This window comes from Panulirus ornatus, chromosome 4 (assembly GCF_036320965.1).
Source record: "Panulirus ornatus isolate Po-2019 chromosome 4, ASM3632096v1, whole genome shotgun sequence".
Classification (NCBI taxonomy): domain Eukaryota; kingdom Metazoa; phylum Arthropoda; class Malacostraca; order Decapoda; family Palinuridae; genus Panulirus; species Panulirus ornatus.
Window position 1 is genome coordinate 89,653,942 of NC_092227.1, and position 22,167 is coordinate 89,676,108.

Consider the following 22,167-nt stretch of genomic DNA (forward strand, 5'->3'; position numbering starts at 1 on the left):
TTACGTTACTTACTCGATCAAACCACCTCACACCACACATTGTCCTCAAACATCTTATTTCCAGCACATCCATCCTCCTGCGCACAACTCTATCCATAGCCCACGCCTCGCAACCATACAACATTGTTGGAACCACTATTCCTTCAAACATACGCATTTTTGCTTTCCGAGATAATGTTCTCGACTTCCACACATTCTTCAAGGCCCCCAGAATTTTCGCCCCCTCCCCCACCCTATGATCCACTTCCGCTTCCATGGTTCCATCCGCTGCCAGATCCACTCCCAGATATCTAAAACACTTCACTTCCTCCAGTTTTTCTCCATTCAAACTCACCTCCCAATTGACTTGACCCTCAACCCTACTGTACCTAATAACCTTGAGTGTTCCTGGTAAATTATATGGGAGGGTATTGATTGAGAGGGTGAAGGCATGTACAGAGCATCAGATTGGGGAAGAGCAGTGTGGTTTCAGAAGTGGTAGAGGATGTGTGGATCAGGTGTTTGCTTTGAAGAATGTATGTGAGAAATACTTAGAAAAGCAAATGGATTTGTATGTAGCATTTATGGATCTGGAGAAGGCATATGATAGAGTTGATAGAGATGCTCTGTGGAAGGTATTAAGAATATATGGTGTGGGAGGCAAGTTGTTAGAAGCAGTGAAAAGTTTTTATCGAGGATGTAAGGCATGTGTACGTGTAGGAAGAGAGGAAAGTGATTGGTTCTCAGTGAATGTAGGTTTGCGGCAGGGGTGTGTGATGTCTCCATGGTTGTTTAATTTGTTTATGGATGGGGTTGTTAGGGAGGTGAATGCAAGAGTTTTGGAAAGAGGGGCAAGTATGAAGTCTGTTGGGGATGAGAGAGCTTGGGAAGTGAGTCAGTTGTTGTTCGCTGATGATACAGCGCTGGTGGCTGATTCATGTGAGAAACTGCAGAAGCTGGTGACTGAGTTTGGTAAAGTGTGTGAAAGAAGAAAGTTAAGAGTAAATGTGAATAAGAGCAAGGTTATTAGGTACAGTAGGGTTGAGGGTTAAGTCAATTGGGAGGTGAGTTTGAATGGAGAAAAACTGGAGGAAGTGAAGTGTTTTAGATATCTGGGAGTGGATCTGGCAGCGGATGGAACCATGGAAGCGGAAGTGGATCATAGGGTGGGGGAGGGGGCGAAAATTCTGGGAGCCTTGAAGAATGTGTGGAAGTCGAGAACATTATCTCGGAATGCAAAAATGAGTATGTTTGAAGGAATAGTGGTTCCAACAATGTTGTATGGTTGCGAGGCGTGGGCTATGGATAGAGTTGTGCGCAGGAGGATGGATGTGCTGGAAATGAGATGTTTGAGGACAATGTGTGGTGTGAGGTGGTTCACATGCTTCACATGCCCTGGTTCAATCCAGTGACTGCACGTTGACCCCGGTACACCACATTGTTCCAATTCACTCTATTCCTTGCACGCCTTTCACCCTCCTGCATGTTCAGGCCCTGATCACTCAAAATCTTTTTCACTCCATCTTTCCTCCTCCAATTTGGTCTCCCACTTCTCCTCGTTCCCTCCACCTCTGACACATATATCCTCTTTGTCAATCTTTCCTCACTCATTCTCTCCATGTGACCAAACCATTTCAAAACACCCTCTTCTGCTCTCTCTCAACCACACTCTTTTTATTACCTTACATCTCTCTTACCCTTTCATCACTTACTCGTTCAAACCACCTCACACCACATATTGTCCTCAAACATCTCTTTTCCAGGACATCCACCCCACTCCACACAACTCTATCTATAACCCATGCCTCGCAGCCATATAACATTGTTTGAACCACTTTTCCATCAGACATACCCATTTTTGCTTTCCGAGATAATGTTCTCGCCTTCCACACATTCTTCAACGCTCCCGGAACTTTAGCCCCCTCTCCCACCCTGTGACTCACTTCCGCTTCCATGTTTCCATCCGCTGCCAAATCCACTCCCAGATATGTTCTCGCCTTCCACATGTTCTTCAATGCTCCCGGAACTTTAGCCCCCTCTCCCACTCTGTGACTCACTTCCACTTCCATGGTTCCATCTGCTGCCAAATCCACTCCCAGATATGTAAAACACTTCACTTCCTCCACCTTTTGTCCATTGTCCCTCAACCCTACTGTACCTAATAACCTTGCTCTTGTTCACATTTACTCTCACCTTTCCTCTTTCACACACTACCAAACTCAGTCTCTGGCTTCTGCAGTTTCTCACCCAAATCAGCCACCAGCACTGTATCATCAGCAAACAACAACTGACTCACTTCCCAAGCTCTCTCCTCCACAAAAGACTGCATACTTTCCCTTTTCTCTAAAACTCTTGCATTTACCTCTTTAACAACCCCATCCATAAACAAATTAAACAACCATGGAGACATCACGTACCCCTGCCGCAAACCAACATTCACTGAGAACCAATCATTTTTCTCTCTTCCTACTCATACACATGCCTTACATCCTCGATTAAAACTTTTCAGTGCTTCCAACAACTTGCTTCCCACACCATATATTCTTAATACCTTCCACAGGTGGAAGAGGTGAAAAAGAAGGCAAATGAGAGTTGGGGTGAGAGTATCATTAAATTTTGGGGAGAATAAAAAGGTGTTTTGGAAGGAGGTAAATAAAGTGCGTAAGACAAGAGAACAAATGGGGACATCGGTGAAGGGGGCAAATGGGTAGGTAATAACAAGTAGTGGTGAAGTGAGAAGGAGATGGAGTGAGTATTTTGAAGGTTTGTTGAATGTGTTTGATGATAGAGTGGCAGATATAGGATGTTTTGGTCGAGGTGGTGTGGGAAGTGAGAGGGTCTGGGAGAATGGTTTGGTAAACAGAGAAGAGGTAGTGAAAACTTTGCGGAAGATGCAAGGGGGCTGGTTTGGATGGTATTGCAGTTGAAATTATTATAAAAGGATATTCAGTGTGTGTATGGTTCATGGTGAGGTGCCTGAGGATTGGGAGAATGCATGCATAGTGCCATTGTATAATGGCAAAGGGGATAAAAGTGAGTGTTCAACTTACAGAGGTATAAGTTTGTTGAGTATTCCTGGGAAATTATATGGGAGAGTATTGATTGAGAGGGTAAAGGCAGGTACAGAGCATCAGATTGGGGAAGAGCAGTGTAGTTTTGGAAGTGGTGGAGGATGTGTGGATCAGGTGTTTGCTTTGAAGAATGTATGTGAGAAATACTTAGAAAAGCAGAGAGATTTGTATGTAGCATTTATGGATCTGGAGAAGGCATATGATAGAGTTGATGGAGATGCTCTGTGGAAAGTACTAAGAGTGTATGGTGTGGGAGGTAAGTTGCTAGAAGCAGTGAAAAGTTTTTTCCAAGGATTTAAGGCATGTGTATGAGTAGGAAGAGAGGAAAATGATTGGTTCTCAGTGAATGTCGGTTTGCGGCAGGAGTGCGTGATGTCTCCATTGTTGTTTAATTTGTTTATGAATGGGTTGTTAGGGAAGTGAATGCAAGAGTTTTGAAGAGAGGGACAGGTATGCAGTATGTTGTGGATGTGAGAGCTTGGGAAGTGAGTCAGTTGTTGCTCGCTGATGAATACAGCACTGGTGGCTGATTCGAGTGAGAAACTGCTGAAGCTGGTGACTGAGTTTGGTAAAGTGTGTGAAAGAAGAAAGCTGAGAGTAGATGTGAGTAAGAGCAAGGTTATTAAATTCAGTAGGGTTGAGGGACAAGTCAATTAGGAAGTAAGTTTGAATGGAGAAAAACTGGAGGAAGTGAAGTGTTTTAGATATCTGGGAATGGATTTACGAGCAGAAGCGGAAGTGAGTCACAGGGTGGGAGAGGGGGCGAAAGTTCTGGGAGTGTTGAAGAATGTCTGGAAGTCAAGAACATTTTCTTGGAAAGTAAAAATGGGTTTGTTTGAAGGCATAGTGGTTCCAACAATGTTATATGATTGTGAGGCGTGGGCTATAGATAGGGTTGTTCGGAGGAGGGTGGATGTGTTGGAAATGAGATGTTTGAGGACAATATTTAGTGTGAGGTGGTTTGATCGAGTAAGTAATGAAATGGTAAGAGAGATGTGTGGTAATTATAAGAATGTGGTTGAGAGAGCAGAAGAGGGTGTGTTGAAATGGTTTGGTCACATGGAGAGAATGAGTGAGGAAAGATTGACAAAGAGGATATATGTGTCAGAGGTGGAAGACCAAATTGGAGGTTGAAGGATGGAGTGAAAAAGATTTTGAGCGATCGGGACCTGAACATGCAGGAGGGTGAAAGGCATGCAAGGAATAGAGTAAATTGGAACGATGTGGTATACCGGGGTCGACGTGCTGTCAATAGATTGAACCAGGGCATGTGAAGCGTCTGGGGTAAACCATGGAAAGATGTGTGGGGCCTGGATGTGGAAAGGGAGCTGTGGTTTCGGTGCATTATTACATGACAGCTAGAGACTGAGTGTGAACAAATGGGGCCTTTGTTGTCTTTCCTAGCGCTACCTTGCACACATGAGGGGGAGGGGTTTGTTATTCTATGTATGGCGGGGTGGCGATGGGAATGAATAAAGGCAGACTATGAATTATGTACATGTGTATATATGTATATGTCTGTGTGTGTATATATATGTATACATTGAGATGTATAGGTATGTATATTTGCGTGTGTGGACGTGTATGTATATACATGTGTATGTGGGTGGGTTGGGCCATTCTTTCGTATGTTTCCTTGCGCTACCTCGCTAACGCGGGAGACAGTGACAAAGCAAAATAAATGAAATATATAAAATATATATTTATATATATATATATATATATATATATATATATATATATATATATATATATATATATATATATATATATATATATTATCTCGGAAAGCAAAAATGGGTAAGTTTGAAGGAATAGTGGTTCCAACAATGTTGTATGGTTGCGAGGCGTGGGCTATGGATAGAGTTGTGCGCAGGAGGATAGATGTGCTGGAAATGAGATGTTTGAGGACAATGTGTGGTGTGAGGTGGTTTGATCGAGTAAGTAACGTAAGGGTAAGAGAGATGTGTGGAAATAAAAAGAGCGTGGTTGAGAGAGCAGAAGAGGGTGTTTTGAAATGGTTCGGGCACATGGAGAGAATGAGTGAGGAAAGATTGACCAAGAGAATATATGTGTCGGAGGAGGAGGGAACGAGGAGAAGAGGGAGACCAAATTGGAGGTGGAAAGATGGAGTGAAAAAGATTTTGTGTGATCGGGGCCTGAACATGCAGGAGGGTGAAAGGAGGGCAAGGAATAGAGTGAATTGAAGCGATGTGGTATACCGGGGTTGACGTGCTGTCAGTGGATTGAATCAAGGCATGTGAAGCGTCTGGGGTAAACCATGGAAAGCTGTGTAGGTATGTGTATTTGCGTGTGTGGACGTATGTATATACATGTGTATGGGGGTGGGTTGGGCCATTTCTTTCGTCTGTTTCCTTGCGCTACCTCGCAAACACGGGAGACAGCGACAAAGCAAAAAAAAAATATATATATATATATATATATATATATATATATATATATATATATATATAGGGTGAGGGAGGGGGTTGAAAATTCTGGGAGCCTTGAAGAATGTTTGGAAGTCGAGAACATTATCTCGGAAAGCAAAAATGAGTATGTTTGAAAGAATAGTGGTTACAACAAACTTGTATGGTTGCGAGGCATGGGCTATGGATAGAGTTGTGCGCAGGATGGTGGATGTGCTGGAAATGAGATGTTTGAGGACAATATGTGGTGTTAGATGGTTTGATCGAGTAAGTAATGTAAGGGTAAGAGAGATGTGTGGAAATAAAAAGAGTGTGGTTGTGAGAGCAGAAGAGGGTGTTTTGAAATGGTTTGGTCACATGGAGAGAATGAATGAGGAAAGATTGACCAAGAGGATATGTGTGTCAGAGGTGGAGGGAACAAGGAGAAGTGGGAGACCAAATTGGAGGTGGAAAGATGGAGTGAAAAAGATTTTGAGTGATTGGGGCCTGAACATGCAGGAGGGTGAAAGGCGTGCATGGAATAGAGTGAATTGGAACAATGTGGTATACCGGGGTCAACGTGCTGTCAATGGATTGAACCAGGGCATGTGAAGCGTCTGGGGTAAACCATGGAAAGTTCTGTGGGGCCTGGACGTGGAAAGGGAGCTGTGGTTTCGGTGCATTATTACATGACTGCTAGAGATTGATTGTGAACAAATGTGGCCTTTGGTGTCTTTTCCTAGCGCTGCCTCATGCACATGTGGGGGAAGGGGGTTGTTATTTCGTGTGTGGCGGGGTGGCGATGGGAATGAATAAAGGCAGACAGTATGAATTATGTACACGTGTATATATGTATATGTCTGTGTGTGTATATATATATATATATATATATATATATATATATGTATACGTTGAGATGTATAGGTATGTATATGTGCGTGTGTGGACCTGTATGTATATACATGTGTATGTGGGTGGGTTTGGCCATTCTTTCATCTGTTTCCTTGCGCTACCTCGCCAACGCGGGAGACAGCGACAAAGTAAAATAAATAAAATAAATATAGAAGAAGCACTTCCAGTATTCCCACTCCACATATACCACCTCCATCATTACTCACACTTTCAGTGTAAACATTACTTTGTTTTTTATTATGTTCAAATTACTCACCACCAGCAATATGCCTGTATATGAAATAAGTACTCACCACAAGTGATATGCCTGTATATGAAATGAGAGAATGTGAAATTAAGTGTAATATAAAGAAAAAACACCCTTCTGTAACCTGCCTGTGCATACTGACCTCACATGCACCATCTTCACACTCTTATGTAGTGCAAATTGTGTAATGTTTCCAAATGTATCCTTTATCTTTATTTATTATACTTAACCGCAGTTTCCCGCATTAGCGTGGTAGCACAAGGAAACAGACAAGGAATGGCCCAACCCACTCACTTACACATGTATATATATAAACACCCACACGCGCACATATACATACCTATACATTTCAAAGTATACATACATATACATACACAGACATATACATATATATACATGTACATGTCCATACTTGCTGCCTTCATCCATTCCCGTTGCCACCCTGCCACACACGAAATAGCATTCCCATCCTCCCCTGCAGTGAGGGAGCATCAGGAACGGACAACAAAGGCCACATACGTTCACACTCAGTCTCTAACTGTCATGTGTAATGCACTGAAACCACAGCTCCTTTTCCACATCCAGGCACCACAGACCTTTCCATGGTTTACCCCAGACGCTTCACATGCCTTGATTCAATCCATTGACAGCACGTCGACCCCAGTATACTACATCGTTCCAATTCACTCTATTCTTTGCATGCCTTTTACCCTCCTGTATGTTCAGGCCCTGATCGCTCAAAATCTATTTCATCCCATTCTTCCACCTCCAGTCTGGTCTCCTGCTTCTACTTCTTGCCTCCACTTCTGACACATATATCCTCTTTGTCAATCCTTCCTCACTCATTCTCTCCATTTGTCCAAACCATTGAACACACCCTCTTCTGCACTCTCAACATCACTCTTTTTATTACCACACATCTCTCTTACCTTTTCATTACTGACTTGATCGAACCACCTCACACCACATATTGTCCTTAAACATTTCATTTCCAGTACATCCCCCTCCTCCGCACAACCCTCTCTGTGGCCCATGCCTCGCAACCATATAACATTGTTGGAATGACTATTCTTTCAAACATACCCATTTTTGCTTTCTGAGATAATGTTTTCACCTTCCACACATTCTTCAACACTCCCAGAACTTGTCCCTCAACCCTACTGAACCTAATAACCTTGCTCTTATTCACATTTACTCTCACTTTTCTTCTTTCACCCACTTTGCCAAACTCAGTTTTCAACTTCTGCAGCTTCTCACCCGAATCAGCCACCAGTGCTGTATCATCAGCGAACCACAACTGACTCACTTCCCAAGCCCTCTCATCCACAACAGACTGCATACTTGCCCCTCTCTCCAAAACTTTTGCATTCACTTCCCTAACCACCCCATCCATAAACAAATTAACGAACATGGAGACATCATGCACCCCTGCCGCAAACCAACATTCACTGAGAACCAATCCCTTTCCTCTCTTCCTACTTGTACACATGCTTAACATCCTGTTTGAAAACTTTTCACTGCTTCTAGCAACTTACCTCCCACACCATATACTCTTAAAACCTTCCACAAAGCATCTCTATCCACCCTATCATATGCCATCTCCAGATCCATAAATGCTACATACAAATCCATTTGTTTTTCTAAGTATTTCTCACATACCCATTTTTGCTCTCTGGGATAATGTTCTCACCTTCCACACATTCTTCAATGCTCCCAGAACCTTTGCTCCCTCCCCCACCCTTTGACTCATTTCCATTTCCATGGTCCCGTCTGCTGCAAAGTCCACTCCCAGATATCTAAAATACTTCACTTCCTCCAGTTTTTCTCCATTCAAACTTACCTCCCAATTAACCTGTTCCTCAACCCTACTGAACCTAATGACCTAGCTCTTATTCACATTTACTCTCACTTTTCTTCTTTCACACACTCTACCAAACTCAGTCACCATCTTCTGCAGTTTATCACCTGAATCAGCCACCAATGCTGTATCATCAGCGAACAACAACTGACTCACTTCCCAAGCCCTCTCATCCACAACAGACTGCATGATTGCCCCTCTCTCCAAAACTTTTGCATTCACTTCGCTAACCACCCCATCCATAAACAAATTAACGACCATGGAGACATCACGCACCCCTGCCGCAAATCATCATTCACTGAGAACCAAGCCCTTTCCTCTCTTCCTACTTGTACACATGCTTTACATCCTGTTTGAAAACTTTTCACTGCTTCTAGCAACTTACCTCCCACACCATATACTCTTAAAACCTTCCACAAAGCATCTCTATCCACCCTATCATATGCCATCTCCAGATCCATAAGTGCTACATACAAATCCATTTGTTTTTCTGAGTATTTCTCACATACATTCTTCAAAGCAAACACCTGATCCACACATCCTCTACCACTTCTGAAACCACACTGCTCTTCCCCAGTCTGATGCTCTGTACATGCCTTTACCCACTCAATCAATACCCTCCCATATGATTTTCCAGGAATACTCAACAAACTTATGCCTCTGTAATTTGAACACTCACCTATATCCCCTTTGCCTTTGTACAATGGCACTATGCATGCATTCCACCAATCCTTAGGCACTTCACCATGATCTATACATACACTGAATATCCTTACCAACCAATCAACAACACAGTTACCCCCTTGTTTTATAAATTCCTATTATACACAAGCAAATAAATGAATATGAATTTAAGGTTCTTGAAAGTGAGGAGATATTGAGTGAAGGTGATATAAGAGATATATTTGCTAGGAATAATGGAGGCACCCTAATGCAGAGAGGATGTTGAAAATAACTCAAAACTGAGAGCAAAGGATGTATCTTCGGGATGAGGAGAAGGAGAGACTAAAAAGAAAAAACTGTACCTGTGTATTGTATAAGAGAATAGTTGAAAAGAAGTTCAAAAAGAAGGAAATAGCCATTTCATTCTTTTTGATCTGGAGCTGTCAGATGTGTCAGAAACAAAGTAAAGCCAGGCCAGGCATAAATACATATGTTCAGAATCTTTAGCAGATGAGTGGATAAGGGTGGAAGAAGACACATGAGATAGCTAGAGCACTTAATTGGTATGTTTATGTTTTGTGAATCACCTTCAGGGAATGGACAACAGACAAGAACAAAGATATATATGTACATCTTAGGTCGACCTTTTGGATGCCATGACACTTTGTGATATCACTGGTCATTTAGGAATACACCTTTTTTGTGGTCTGTTGTCCATTCCCAGAAGATCTTCACTTAACCGAAACATAGGAATAAAGTGCTCTAGTTTTCTTAAGTGTCTTCTTCCACCCTTATCCATCCATATATTTATGTATATTTATTTATTTATTATTTGTTTATGGATGGGGTTGTTAGGGAGGTAAATGCAAGAGTTTTGGAAAGAGGGGCAAGTATGAAGTCTGTTGGGGATGAGAGAGCTTGGGAAGTGAGTCAGTTGTTGTTCGCTGATGATACAGTGCTGGTGGCTGATTCGTGTGAGAAACTGCAGAAGCTGGTGACTGAGTTTGGAAAAGTGTGTGGAAGAAGAAAGTTAAGAGTAAATGTGAATAAGAGCAAGGTTATTAGGTACAGTAGGGTTGAGGGTCAAGTCAATTGGGAGGTGAGTTTGAATGGAGAAAAACTGGAGGAAGTGAAGTGTTTTAGATATCTGGGAGTGGATCTGGCAGCGGATGGAACCATGGAAGCGGAAGTGGATCATAGGGTGGGGGAGGGAGCGAAAATCCTGGGGGCCTTGAAGAATGTGTGGAAGTCGAGAACATTATCTCGGAAAGCAAAAATGGGTATGTTTGAAGGAATAGTGGTTCCAACAATGTTGTATGGTTGCGAGGCGTGGGCTATGGATAGAGTTGTGTGCAGGAGGATGGATGTGCTGGAAATGAGATGTTTGAGGACAATGTGTGGTGTGAGGTGGTTTGATCGAGTGAGTAACGTAAGGGTAAGAGAGATGTGTGGAAATAAAAAGAGCGTGGTTGAGAGAGCAGAAGAGGGTGTTTTGAAGTGGTTTGGGCACATGGAGAGGATGAGTGAGGAAAGATTGACCAAGAGGATATATGTGTCGGAGGTGGAGGGAACAAGGAGAAGAGGGAGACCAAATTGGAGGTGAAAAGATGGAGTGAAAAAGATTTTGTGTGATCGGGGCCTGAACATGCAGGAGGGTGAAAGGAGGGCAAGGAATAGAGTGAATTGGAGCGATGTGGTATACCGGGGTTGACGTGCTGTCAGTGGATTGAAGCAGGGCATGTGAAGCGTCTGGGGTAAACCATGGAAAGCTGGGTAGGTATGTATATTTGCGTGTGTGGACGTATGTATATACATGTGTATGGGGGGAGGGGTTGGGCCATTTCTTTCGTCTGTTTCCTTGCGCTACCTCGCAAACGCGGGAGACAGCGACAAAGTATAATAAAAAAAATAATATTATTTATTATACTTTGTCACTGTTTCCCGCATTAGCGAGGTAGCGCAAGGAAACAGACGAAAGAAATGGCCCAACCCCCCCCCCCCCATACACATGTATATACATACGTCCACACACGCAAATATACATACCTACACAGCTTTCCATGGTTTACCCCAGACGCTTCACATGCCTTGATTCAATCCACTGACAGCACGTCAACCCCAGTATACCACATCGCTCCAATTCACTCTATTCCTTGCCCTCCTTTCACCCTCCTGCATGTTCAGGCCCCGATCACACAAAATCTTTTTCACTCCATCTTTCCACCTCCAATTTGGTCTCCCTCTTCTCCTTGTTCCCTCCACCTCCGACACATATATCCTCTTGGTCAATCTTTCCTCACTCATCCTCTCTATGTGCCCAAACCACTTCAAAACACCCTCTTCTGCTCTCTCAACCACGCTCTTTTTATTTCCACACATCTCTCTTACCCTTACGTTACTCACTCGATCAAACCACCTCACACCACACATTGTCCTCAAACATCTCATTTCCAGCACATCCATCCTCCTGCGCACAACTCTATCCATAGCCCACGCCTCGCAACCATACAACATTGTTGGAACCACTATTCCCTCAAACATACCCATTTTTGCTTTCCGAGATAATGTTCTTGCCTTCCACACATTCTTCAAGGCCCCCAGGATTTTCGCCCCCTCCCCCACCCTATGATCCACTTCCGCTTCCATGGTTCCATCCGCTGCCAGATCCACTCCCAGATATCTAAAACACTTCACTTCCTCCAGTTTTTCTCCATTCAAACTCACCTCCCAATTGACTTGACCCTCAACCTTACTGTACCTAATAACCTTGCTCTTATTCACATTTACTCTTAACTTTCTTCTTCCACACACTTTTCCAAACTCAGTCACCAGCTTCTGCAGTTTCTCACATGAATCAGCCACCAGCGCTGTATCATCAGCGAACAACAACTGACTCACTTCCCAAGCTCTCTCATCCCCAACAGACTTCATACTTGCCCCTCTTTCCAAAACTCTTGCATTTACCTCCCTAACAACCCCATCCATAAACAAATTAAACAACCATGGAGACATCACACACCCCTGCCGCAAACCTACATTCACTGAGAACCAATCACTTTCCTCTCTTCCTACACGTACACATGCCTTACATCCTCGATAAAAACTTTTCACTGCTTCTAACAACTTTCCTCCCACACCATATATTCTTAATACCTTCCACAGAGCATCTCTATCAACTCTATCATATGCCTTCTCCAGATGCATAAATGCTACATACAAATTCATTTGCTTTTCTAAGTATTTCTCACATACATTCTTCAGAGCAAACACCTGATCCACACATCCTCTACCACTTCTGAAACCACACTGCTCTTCCCCAATCTGATGCTCTGTACATGCCTTCACCCTCTCAATCAATACCCTCCCATATAATTTACCAGGAATACTCAACAAACTTATACCTCTGTAATTTGAGCACTCACTCTTATCCCCTTTGCCTTTGTACAATGGCACTATGCACGCATTCCGCCAATCCTCAGGCACCTCACCATGAGTCATACATACATTAAATAACCTTACCAACCAGTCAACAATACAGTCACCCCCTTTTTTAATAAATTCCACTGCAATACCATCCAAACCTGCTGCCTTGCCTGCTTTCATCTTCCGCAAAGCTTTCACTACCTCTTCTCTGTTTACCAAATCATTTTCCCTAACCCTCTCACTTTGCACACCACCTCGACCAAAACACCCTATATCTGCCACTCTATCATCAAACACATTCAACAAACCTTCAAAATACTCACTCCATCTCCTTCTCACATCACCACTACTTGTTATCACCTCCCCATTTGCGCCCTTCACTGAAGTTCCCATTTGCTCCCTTGTCTTACGCACTTTATTTACCTCCTTCCAGAACATCTTTTTATTCTCCCTAAAATTTAATGATACTCTCTCACTCTCATTTGCCCTTTTTTTCACCTCTTGCACCTTTCTCTTGACCTCCTGTCTCTTTCTTTTATACATCTCCCACTCAATTGCATTTTTTCCCTGCAAAAATCGTCCAAATGCCTCTCTCTTCTCTTTCACTAATACTCTTAATTCTTCATCCCACCACTCACTACCCTTTCTAATCAACCCACCTCCCACTCTTCTCATACCACAAGCATCTTTTGCGCAATCCGTCACTGATTCCCAAAATACATCCCATTCCTCCCCCACTCCCCTTACTTCCATTGTTCTCACCTTTTTCCATTCTGTACTCAGTCTCTCCTGGTACTTCCTCACACAGGTCTCCTTCTCAAGCTCACTTACTCTCACCACCCTCTTCACCCCAACATTCACTCTTCTTTTCTGAAAACCCATACAAATCTTCACCTTAGCCTCCACAAGATAATGATCAGACATCCCTCCAGTTGCACCTCTCAGCACATTAACATCCAAAAGTCTCTCTTTCACACGCCTGTCAATTAACACGTAATCCAATAACGCTCTCTGGCCATCTCTCCTACTTACATAAGTATACTTATGTATATCTCGCTTTTTAAACCAGGTATTCCCAATCATCAGTCCTTTTTCAGCACATAAATCTACAAGCTCTTCACCATTTCCATTTACAACACTGAACACCCCATGTATACCAATTATTCCCTCAACTGCCACATTACTCACCTTTGCATTCAAATCACCCATCACTATGACCCGGTCTCGTGCATCAAAACCTCTAACACACTCATTCAGCTGCTCCCAAAACACTTGCCTCTCATGATCTTTCTTCTCATGCCCAGGTGCATATGCACCAATAATCACCCACCTCTCTCCATCAACTTTCAGTTTTACCCATATTAATCGAGAATTTACTTTCTTACACTCTATCACACACTCCCACAACTCCTGTTTCAGGAGTATTGCTACTCCTTCCCTTGCTCTTGTCCTCTCACTAACCCCTGACTTTACTCCCCAGACATTCCCAAACCACTCTTCCCCTTTACCCTTGAGCTTTGTTTCACTCAGAGCCAAAACATCCAGGTTCCTTTCCTCAAACATACTACCTATCTCTCCTTTTTTCACATCTTGGTTACATCCACACACATTTAGGCACCCCACTCTGAGCCTTCGAGGAGGATGAGCACTCCCCGCGTGACTGTTTCCCATTTTAGAAAGTTAATACAAGGAGGGGAGGATTTCTGGCCCCTCGCTCCCGTCCCCTCTAGTCGCTTTCTACGACACGCGAGGAATACGTGGGAAGTATTCTTTCACCCCTATCCCCAGGGATAATATACATATATATATACATATACACATACACACACATACACATACATACGCACATATACACACACACACACATACATATATATACATATGAGAAATGTAAGAAACAATTTAGAAAACTGAAACTTCTAGCTTGAAATGAATGAAAAAAATGAATGTCACATAATGGTTCAACCTCTGGCTATGGAAAAAAGGAAATGTATGATTTATTTACACAAACGTCAATAGCAGTTCTCATCAATTTAACCACTGTATCAATAAGCTTCAATGTCTAAGCTACATTTTTCTCCAATTTCACTATTTTCCTTCACATTTTCAATTGTGTCTGAAGGTTCTACTTCAAGAGTGATTGTTTTTCCAGTAAGGGTCTTCACATCTTGGTTACACCCACACACATTTAGGCACCCCACTCTGAGCCTTCGAGGAGGATGCTTTACTTGTGGTGCTGACTTCCCTCTTTAAATTTGATCGCCGTTTCCCGCGTCTGTGGGTGATGAACTGCTAGACTCCTACTTTCGCACCCTTCATGAGCGACCACCTGCTTATATATGTACATTTATTCATTTCATTCATGATTATCCTAGGACCAGTTTCTATGAAAGAGTCCTTTTAATACCCAGGACCTCTTTTTAAAGGTTCCTGCAGCGCATGGCTGCAATATTTCCAGTGTCAGGGGAATGTGGAATCTGTAGGAGTGAGAAGTTCTATGACCGGAACCACAGCTCTCTTTCCACATCCAGTCCCCACAGACCTTTCCATGGTTTACCCCAGACACTTCACATGCCCTGGTTCAGTCCATTGACAGCACGTCAACCCTGGTATACGACAGGATTCCACTTCACTCTATTCCTTGCACGCCTCTCAACCTCCGGTATGTTCAGGCCCCAATTGCTCAAAAATCTTTTTCACTACAGCTATCCACTTCCAATTTGGTCTCCTGCTTCTTGTTCCCTCCACCTTTGCCATATATATCCTCTTTGTCAACCTTTCCTCACTCATTCTCTCCATATGTCCAAACCATGTTCACCTTTTTCCACATCATTGAGGTATATAACTTTCTGTGTGTATCCATACTATTGATTGCGAATCTTTCATTGTACAAAGGATTTTTATTTTTCTTTCCACACACCGTAATGAACTTTCTGGACCATGCCCCATCAGATGAGGGTTATTGAGAATTCTGTGGGTTTATTCCACTGCCTTTCAACACAGAATTGTGCTATTTTCTCCAACATTGTGAGAGTAACAAAGTCCCTGAGCCTCATTTTTTTTCCATATAAATGAATGTATTGTGGCCTTTGCCAATCTTTATCATGAATATGATTGGCTTGCTTGTAAAGGCTTCAAGTTTAAATTATGTAATTGAAATTGCGTCTTGTAGTGAAATATATATAGTACTGGATAAAAACTGAGCTCTATTTGGGAATGGTTAAAAAGCAGGTTTTTCTTACTCTTTTCCTTCTTCCCTTCCCTATTAATGAGGGCTTCTGTCAATGATAGGAGCCTTGAATACAGAAAATCGTGAGACCTAGAAACCCAACTGATAGGGAGCTAATTCAGAAGATAGTTGAATTTAAGTTTGATCTATTAGAGTTGCAGTGCATAGTAGTGACTACTTAAAAGCAATATGAAAATTGGAAGTGAAGATTTGTTGAAAATGGGTCTATCAGTATTCTCTGATTTGTAATACAGATCAGGGGTTAGATATTTGTGAGCGTAAGGTATCTATTGTTACAAGTGGTAACAATAACCAGCCTGTAATCAAATTTAAGGTACAGATTTAATAGATTGATGATAAGGTCTTCTCACAAGCAAATAAATGAATATGAATTTAAGGTTCTTGAAAGTGAGGAGATATTGAGTGAAGGTGATATAAGAGATATATTTGCTAGGAATAATGGAGGCACCCTAATGCAGAGAGGATGTTGAAAATAACTCAAAACTGAGAGCAAAGGATGTATCTTCGGGATGAGGAGAAGGAGAGACTAAGAATAAGAAAGTCAGTGATCTCAAAAGGCAAATGAAAGAAGGTATCAAAAGGCTTGAATTGCAAAGGAAGTAGTGAAGAAGGGAGTAGAAAAACTTTAGAGTTTGAGAAACCTAGAAATGAGCCTGCTGATGGAAAATGCTTACATTGGGAGGGAGAGACCATTGAATTTTTAAGGGGTTGTGTTGAGTCAAAATACCGAAAGAGAGATGTGAGAGCAGAGTGAGAAAGTTAAGGAATCAAACATTGTAAGAAATCTGGATGAAGAACTAGAAACAAGCTTGTTCCTTTTGATACCAATATTCTGAATTAAAATGAAATTTTTGCACAGAATAAAAATGAAGTGTCAAGCAGAATAGAACTAATACCTTGTCAGAGTTGGAACATAGAATTCATAAGTGTGCTGGTGCCATGTTCAGGGCCCCTTGAGGTAAAATCAGGCAGGAAATAAAAGATATACACTATTGTATAACAATATAAGTGAAAAGTCAACTAATTACATGTGCAAAAAGTCAAGATTTTACAGCCTAAATTTTTCAGCCCATTATGTCCCTACTTACATGTGAGAGGCATTGAATGATACCAGCTTAGAGCCATATTTTCTGGGCTCTTATCATGAAAACTTGGTCTAGTAAGCATTTTCTTTAAATACAAATCAATGTATAGAAGATGTAAGTACCAGGGTTGGCTAGAATCTTGGTTACTCATTCAAGGAATGATCTGCTACTTTTCATTATTTATGAAACACACTGTAGCTGAAAGAGTAGATCCTACCTGCTGTTCATGGTTTGTTGAGATACAATAACCAGATAGAACACCTGAACTATGTGATTCAGTGCACCAGTGTCATGTAGATAAAAAAAAACATCTAGTCACTTACTCAATCACTAGCTATAGGGAAGTAGATTTATAAAGAAGTCGTAAATTCTTCATGACACCTATTGGTCTGGTTTGCAAAATACAGTTGGCAGACAGTTCTGTGAATTGCAGTAAGAAAAAAATTATCTGAAATCTTTATATGGGCTCATGAAGTTAATGCAGTTGACTTTAATGTATGTTAATGAAGGATGCTTTTAGAATAAAACTTTACCTAGTTAGGTATAAGTGGATTATGCATATTTTAATTGGAAGATATGTGCTCATATTTTGCAAATTTTCTTTGCACCATATTGTAAGGGTGATATATGGTTAGTTTTCTCTAAATACTGAAGTTCTCAGTTCTCTTCACATCCTTTTGGGTGAAGTGCATACAGCTGTGTTTGAAACATTTGTTAGAAAAGTAATGATGTTGATATGGTTATTAAGTAAGTGAAGCAATTACTATTTGCACAAAGAAGTAAGAATGTTTGAAATGAATGAGGGTCACTTCATTTAGTGTAGGCATGAAAAAAAACAATAAATTTAGAGTTTATATAATATAAGACAAGATGGAATTAAGAAAAGAGTGAGAATGAGATGTGAAATGTAGTAATCTTCAAAAGACAGTATCAGGTCTGAGGAAGTGTTATAGTCCATGTTGTAAGTTTAAGTATGAATGTGACAGAGATAAGTGTGATTCAGAAGATAATAAGGCAAAAGTAGAAATGGTAGTGTACTGAGAGTAAAATTATAGGTGTTGGTGATTTTAAGAAGAATGACATGACTAAAAGATTTAAAGGTGATTGCAAAAGCCACCTTAATGTGGGTGCCAGAAATTTTGGATTTTTGTATAGATAAAGAGAAAGAAAAAGAGAAAAGGCATGAAAGTACCTTTTCATTCCACAGAGGATTAGAGCTTTGGTCTTGAGAGGCTTAAGAAGATGATTTTGATGAAAACATCCAGCTTGATATCTCTAATGGAGAGCAGAATCTTTCAAAGAAAGTCAAGGACTGCAACATATATTTATGCTAGATATTTAAGAGTAGGAAATTCACCATAAATACAAGAAGTCTTGATGAAATCATATTCAGAGTGAACTGGAATATAGTTTTCATAGATTACAGCATCCTATGACTGATTATAAGACAGTTTTCAGAAAAGAAAGCAAAGATTATAAGGCTAGGACTCAGGGTGGGATAATAAGTATATAAGATCACATTGCAGCTTGGAAATTTGGCATAACCATACTCTGTTTTATAAGTCAACTTTGTAGATATCATTTTAGAGATTGGTTAAGATTCTATTATTACTTGTAGGTTTATGAATAATTTTGTCCAAGTTTTGAGAAACAGACAGAAGTGATGAAGCAAGTTAAGTCTATTCAAAATCCAATTTCTCTTTTACAGTCGGAGAGTTATGATAGTGTATTAGGTTTTAACCTTGGCTCCTATCGGGCGTGTAAATGCTTGTGGAAGTCCTGTGTTGAACATCATACATTCTTCCGACTGCACACACCAAGGACTCCAGCAAGAAAGTAAGTGAGATGCTTTTTTCCTTTTTTTTACAGTTTTACAATCTGCTAAATTTGACGGAAGGGATGTATGTTACTGTTGACTTGAAGTTTCATATGGTTTGTAAAGGAATTCATATATGTATATTCATACTATTCGCCATTTCCTGCGTCAGCCAGGTAGTGTTAAGAACAAAGGACAGGGCCTTTGAGGGAATATCCTCACCTGCCCCCTTCTTTATTCCTTCTTTTGGAAAATTTAATAAAATGAGAGGGGAGGATTTCCATCCACCCACTCCCTCCCCTTTTATTCGCCTTCTACGACACGCAGGGAATACATAGGAAGTATTCTTTCTCCCCTATCCCCATATTTTTTTATTATTATTTTGCTTTGTCGCTGTCTCCCGTGTTAGCGAGGTAGCGCAAGGAAACAGACGAAAGAATGGCCCAACCCACCCACATATACATGTATATACATACACGTCCACACACGCAAATATACATACCTATACATCTCAATGTACACATATATACACACACAGACATATACATATATACACATGTACATAATTCATACTGTCTGCCTTTATTTGTTCCCATCGCCACCTTGCCACACATGGAATAACAACCCCCTCCCCCCCTCATGTGTGCGAAGTAGTGCTAGGAAAAGACACCAAAGGCCCCATTCGTTCACACTCAGTCTCTAGCTGTCATATAATAATGCACGGAAACCACAGCTCCCTTTCCGCTTCCATGGTTCCATCCACTGCCAAATCCACTCCCAGATATCTAAAACACTTCACTTCCTCCAGTTTTTCTCCATTCAAACTTACCTCCCAATTGACTTGACCCTCAACCCTACTGTACCTAATAACCTGTTATGCTCTTATTCACATTTACTCTCAACTTTCTTCTTTCACACACTTTACCAAACTCAGTCACCAGCTTCTGCAGTTTCTCACATGAATCAGCCACCAGTGCTGTATCATCAGCGAACAACAACTGACTCACTTCCCAAGCTCTCTCATCCACAACAGACTGCATACTTGCCCCCATTTCCAAAACTCTTGCATTCACTTCCCTAACGACCCTAACATATATATGTATATATATTTCTTTTTTTTTTTTTTGCTTTGTCGCTGTCTCCCACGTTTGCGAGGTAGCGCAAGGAAACAGACGAAAGAAATGGCCCAAACCACCCCCATACACATGTATATACATACGTCCACACATGCAAATATACATACTTACACAGCTTTCCATGGTTTACCCCAGATGCTTCACATGCCCTGATTCAATCCACTGACAGCACGTCAACCCCGGTATACCACATCAATCCAATTCACTCTATTCCTTGCCCTCCTTTCACCCTCCTGCATGTTGAGGCCCCGATCACACAAAATCTTTTTCACTCCATCTTTCCACCTCCAATTTGGTCTCCCACTTCTCGTTCCCTCTACCTCCGACACATATATCCTCTTGGTCAATCTTTCCTCACTCATTCTCTCCATGTGCCCAAACCATTTCAAAACACCCTCTTCTGCTCTCACAACCACGCTCTTTTTATTTCCACACATCTCTCTTACCCTTACGTTACTTACTCGATCAAACCACCTCACACCACATATTGTCCTCAAACATCTCATTTCCAGCACATCCATCCTCCTGCGCACAACTCTATCCATAGCCCAAGCCTCGCAACCATACAACATTGTTGGAACCACTATTCCTTCAAACATACCCATTTTTGCTTTCCGAGATAATGTTCTCGACTTCCACACATTCTTCAAGGCTCCCAGGATTTTCGCCTCCTCCCCCACCCTATGATCCACTTCCGCTTCCATGGTTCCATCCACTGCCAGATCCAATCCCAGATATCTAAAACACTTTACTTCCTCCAGTTTTTCTCCATTCAAACTTACCTCCCAATTGACTTGACCCTCAACCCTACTGTACCTAATAACCTTGCTCTTATTCACATTTACTCTTAACTTTCTTCTTTCACACACTTTACCAAACTCAGTCACCAGCTTATGCAGTTTCTCACATGAATCAGCCAACACCGCTGTATCATCAGCGAACAACATATGTATATATATATATATATATATATATATATATATATATATATATATATATATATATATGTATATATATATGTATATATATATATATATATATATATATATATATATATATATATATATATATATATATATATATATATATATGGGGATAGGGGAGAAAGAATACTTCCCACGCATTCCTCACGTGTCGTAGAAGGCGACTAAAGGGGACGGGAGCGGGGGGCCAGAAACCCTCCCCTCCTTGTATTTTAACTTTCTAAAAGGGGAAACAGAAGAAGGAGTCATGCGGGGAGTGCTCATCCTCCTCAAAGGCTCAGATTGGGGTGTCTAAATGTGTGTGGATGTAACCAAGATGAGAAAAAAAGGAGAGATAGGTAGTGTGTTTGAGGAAAGGAACCTGGATGTTTTGGCTCTGAGTGAAACGAAGCTCAAGGGTAAAGGGGAAGAGTGATTTGGGAATGTCTTGGGAATAAAGTCAGGGGTTAATGAGAGGACAAGAACAAGGGAAGGAGTAGCATTACTCCTGAAACAGGAGTTTTGGGAATATGTGATAGAGCGTAAGAAAGTAAATTCTAGATTAATATGGGTAAAACTGAAAGTTGGAGAGAGATGGGTGATTATTGGTGCATATGCACCTGGGCATGAGAAGAAAGATCATGAGAGGCAAGTGTTTTGGGAGCAGCTGAATGAGTGTATTAGTGGTTTTGATGCACAAGACCGGGTTTTAGTGATGGGTGATTTGAATGCAAAGGTGAGTAATGTGGCAGTTAAGGGAATAATTGGTATACATGGGGTGTTCAGTGCTGTAAATGGAAATGGTGAAGAGCTTGTAGATTTATGTGCTGAAAAAGGACTGGTGATTGGGAATACCTGGTTTAAAAAGCGAGATATACATAAGCATATGTATGTAAGTAGGAGAGATGGCCAGAGAGCGTTATTGGATTACATGTTAATTGATAGGCGCGCAAAAGAGAGACTTTTGGATGTTAATGTGCTAAGAGGTGCAACTGGAGGGATGTCTGATCATTATCATATGGAGGCGAAGGTGAAGATTTGTAGAGGTTTTCAGAAAAGAAGAGAGAATGTTGGGGTGAAGAGAGTGATGAGAGTAAGTGAGCTTGGGAAGGAGACTTGTGTGAGGAAGTACCAGGAGAGACTGAGTACAGAATGGAAAAAGGTGAGAACAAAGGAGGTAAGAGGAGTGGGGGAGGAATGGGATGTATTTAGGGAAGCACTGATGGCTTGCGCAAAAGATGCTTGTGGTATGAGAAGCGTGGGTGGTGGGTTGATTAGAAAGGGTAGTGAGTGGTGGGATGAAGTAAGATTATTAGTGAAAGAAAAGAGAGGCATTTGGATAATTTTTGCAGGGAAA

General features: G+C 41.4%; 1 protein-coding gene across 10 annotated transcripts in view; it reads left to right on the forward strand.

Annotated features, from left to right (window-relative positions):
- The window catches only part of Ptpmeg (protein tyrosine phosphatase Meg), a 653,263-nt gene that overhangs the window by 274,711 nt on the left and 356,385 nt on the right, over positions 1–22,167 (forward strand). For all 10 annotated transcript variants that reach the window (XM_071657245.1, XM_071657235.1, XM_071657258.1 and 7 more), the window contains one exon: positions 18,605–18,732. In XM_071657245.1, coding sequence (XP_071513346.1) covers positions 18,605–18,732 — 128 coding nt within the window. The remainder of the gene's footprint in view (positions 1–18,604; positions 18,733–22,167) is intronic.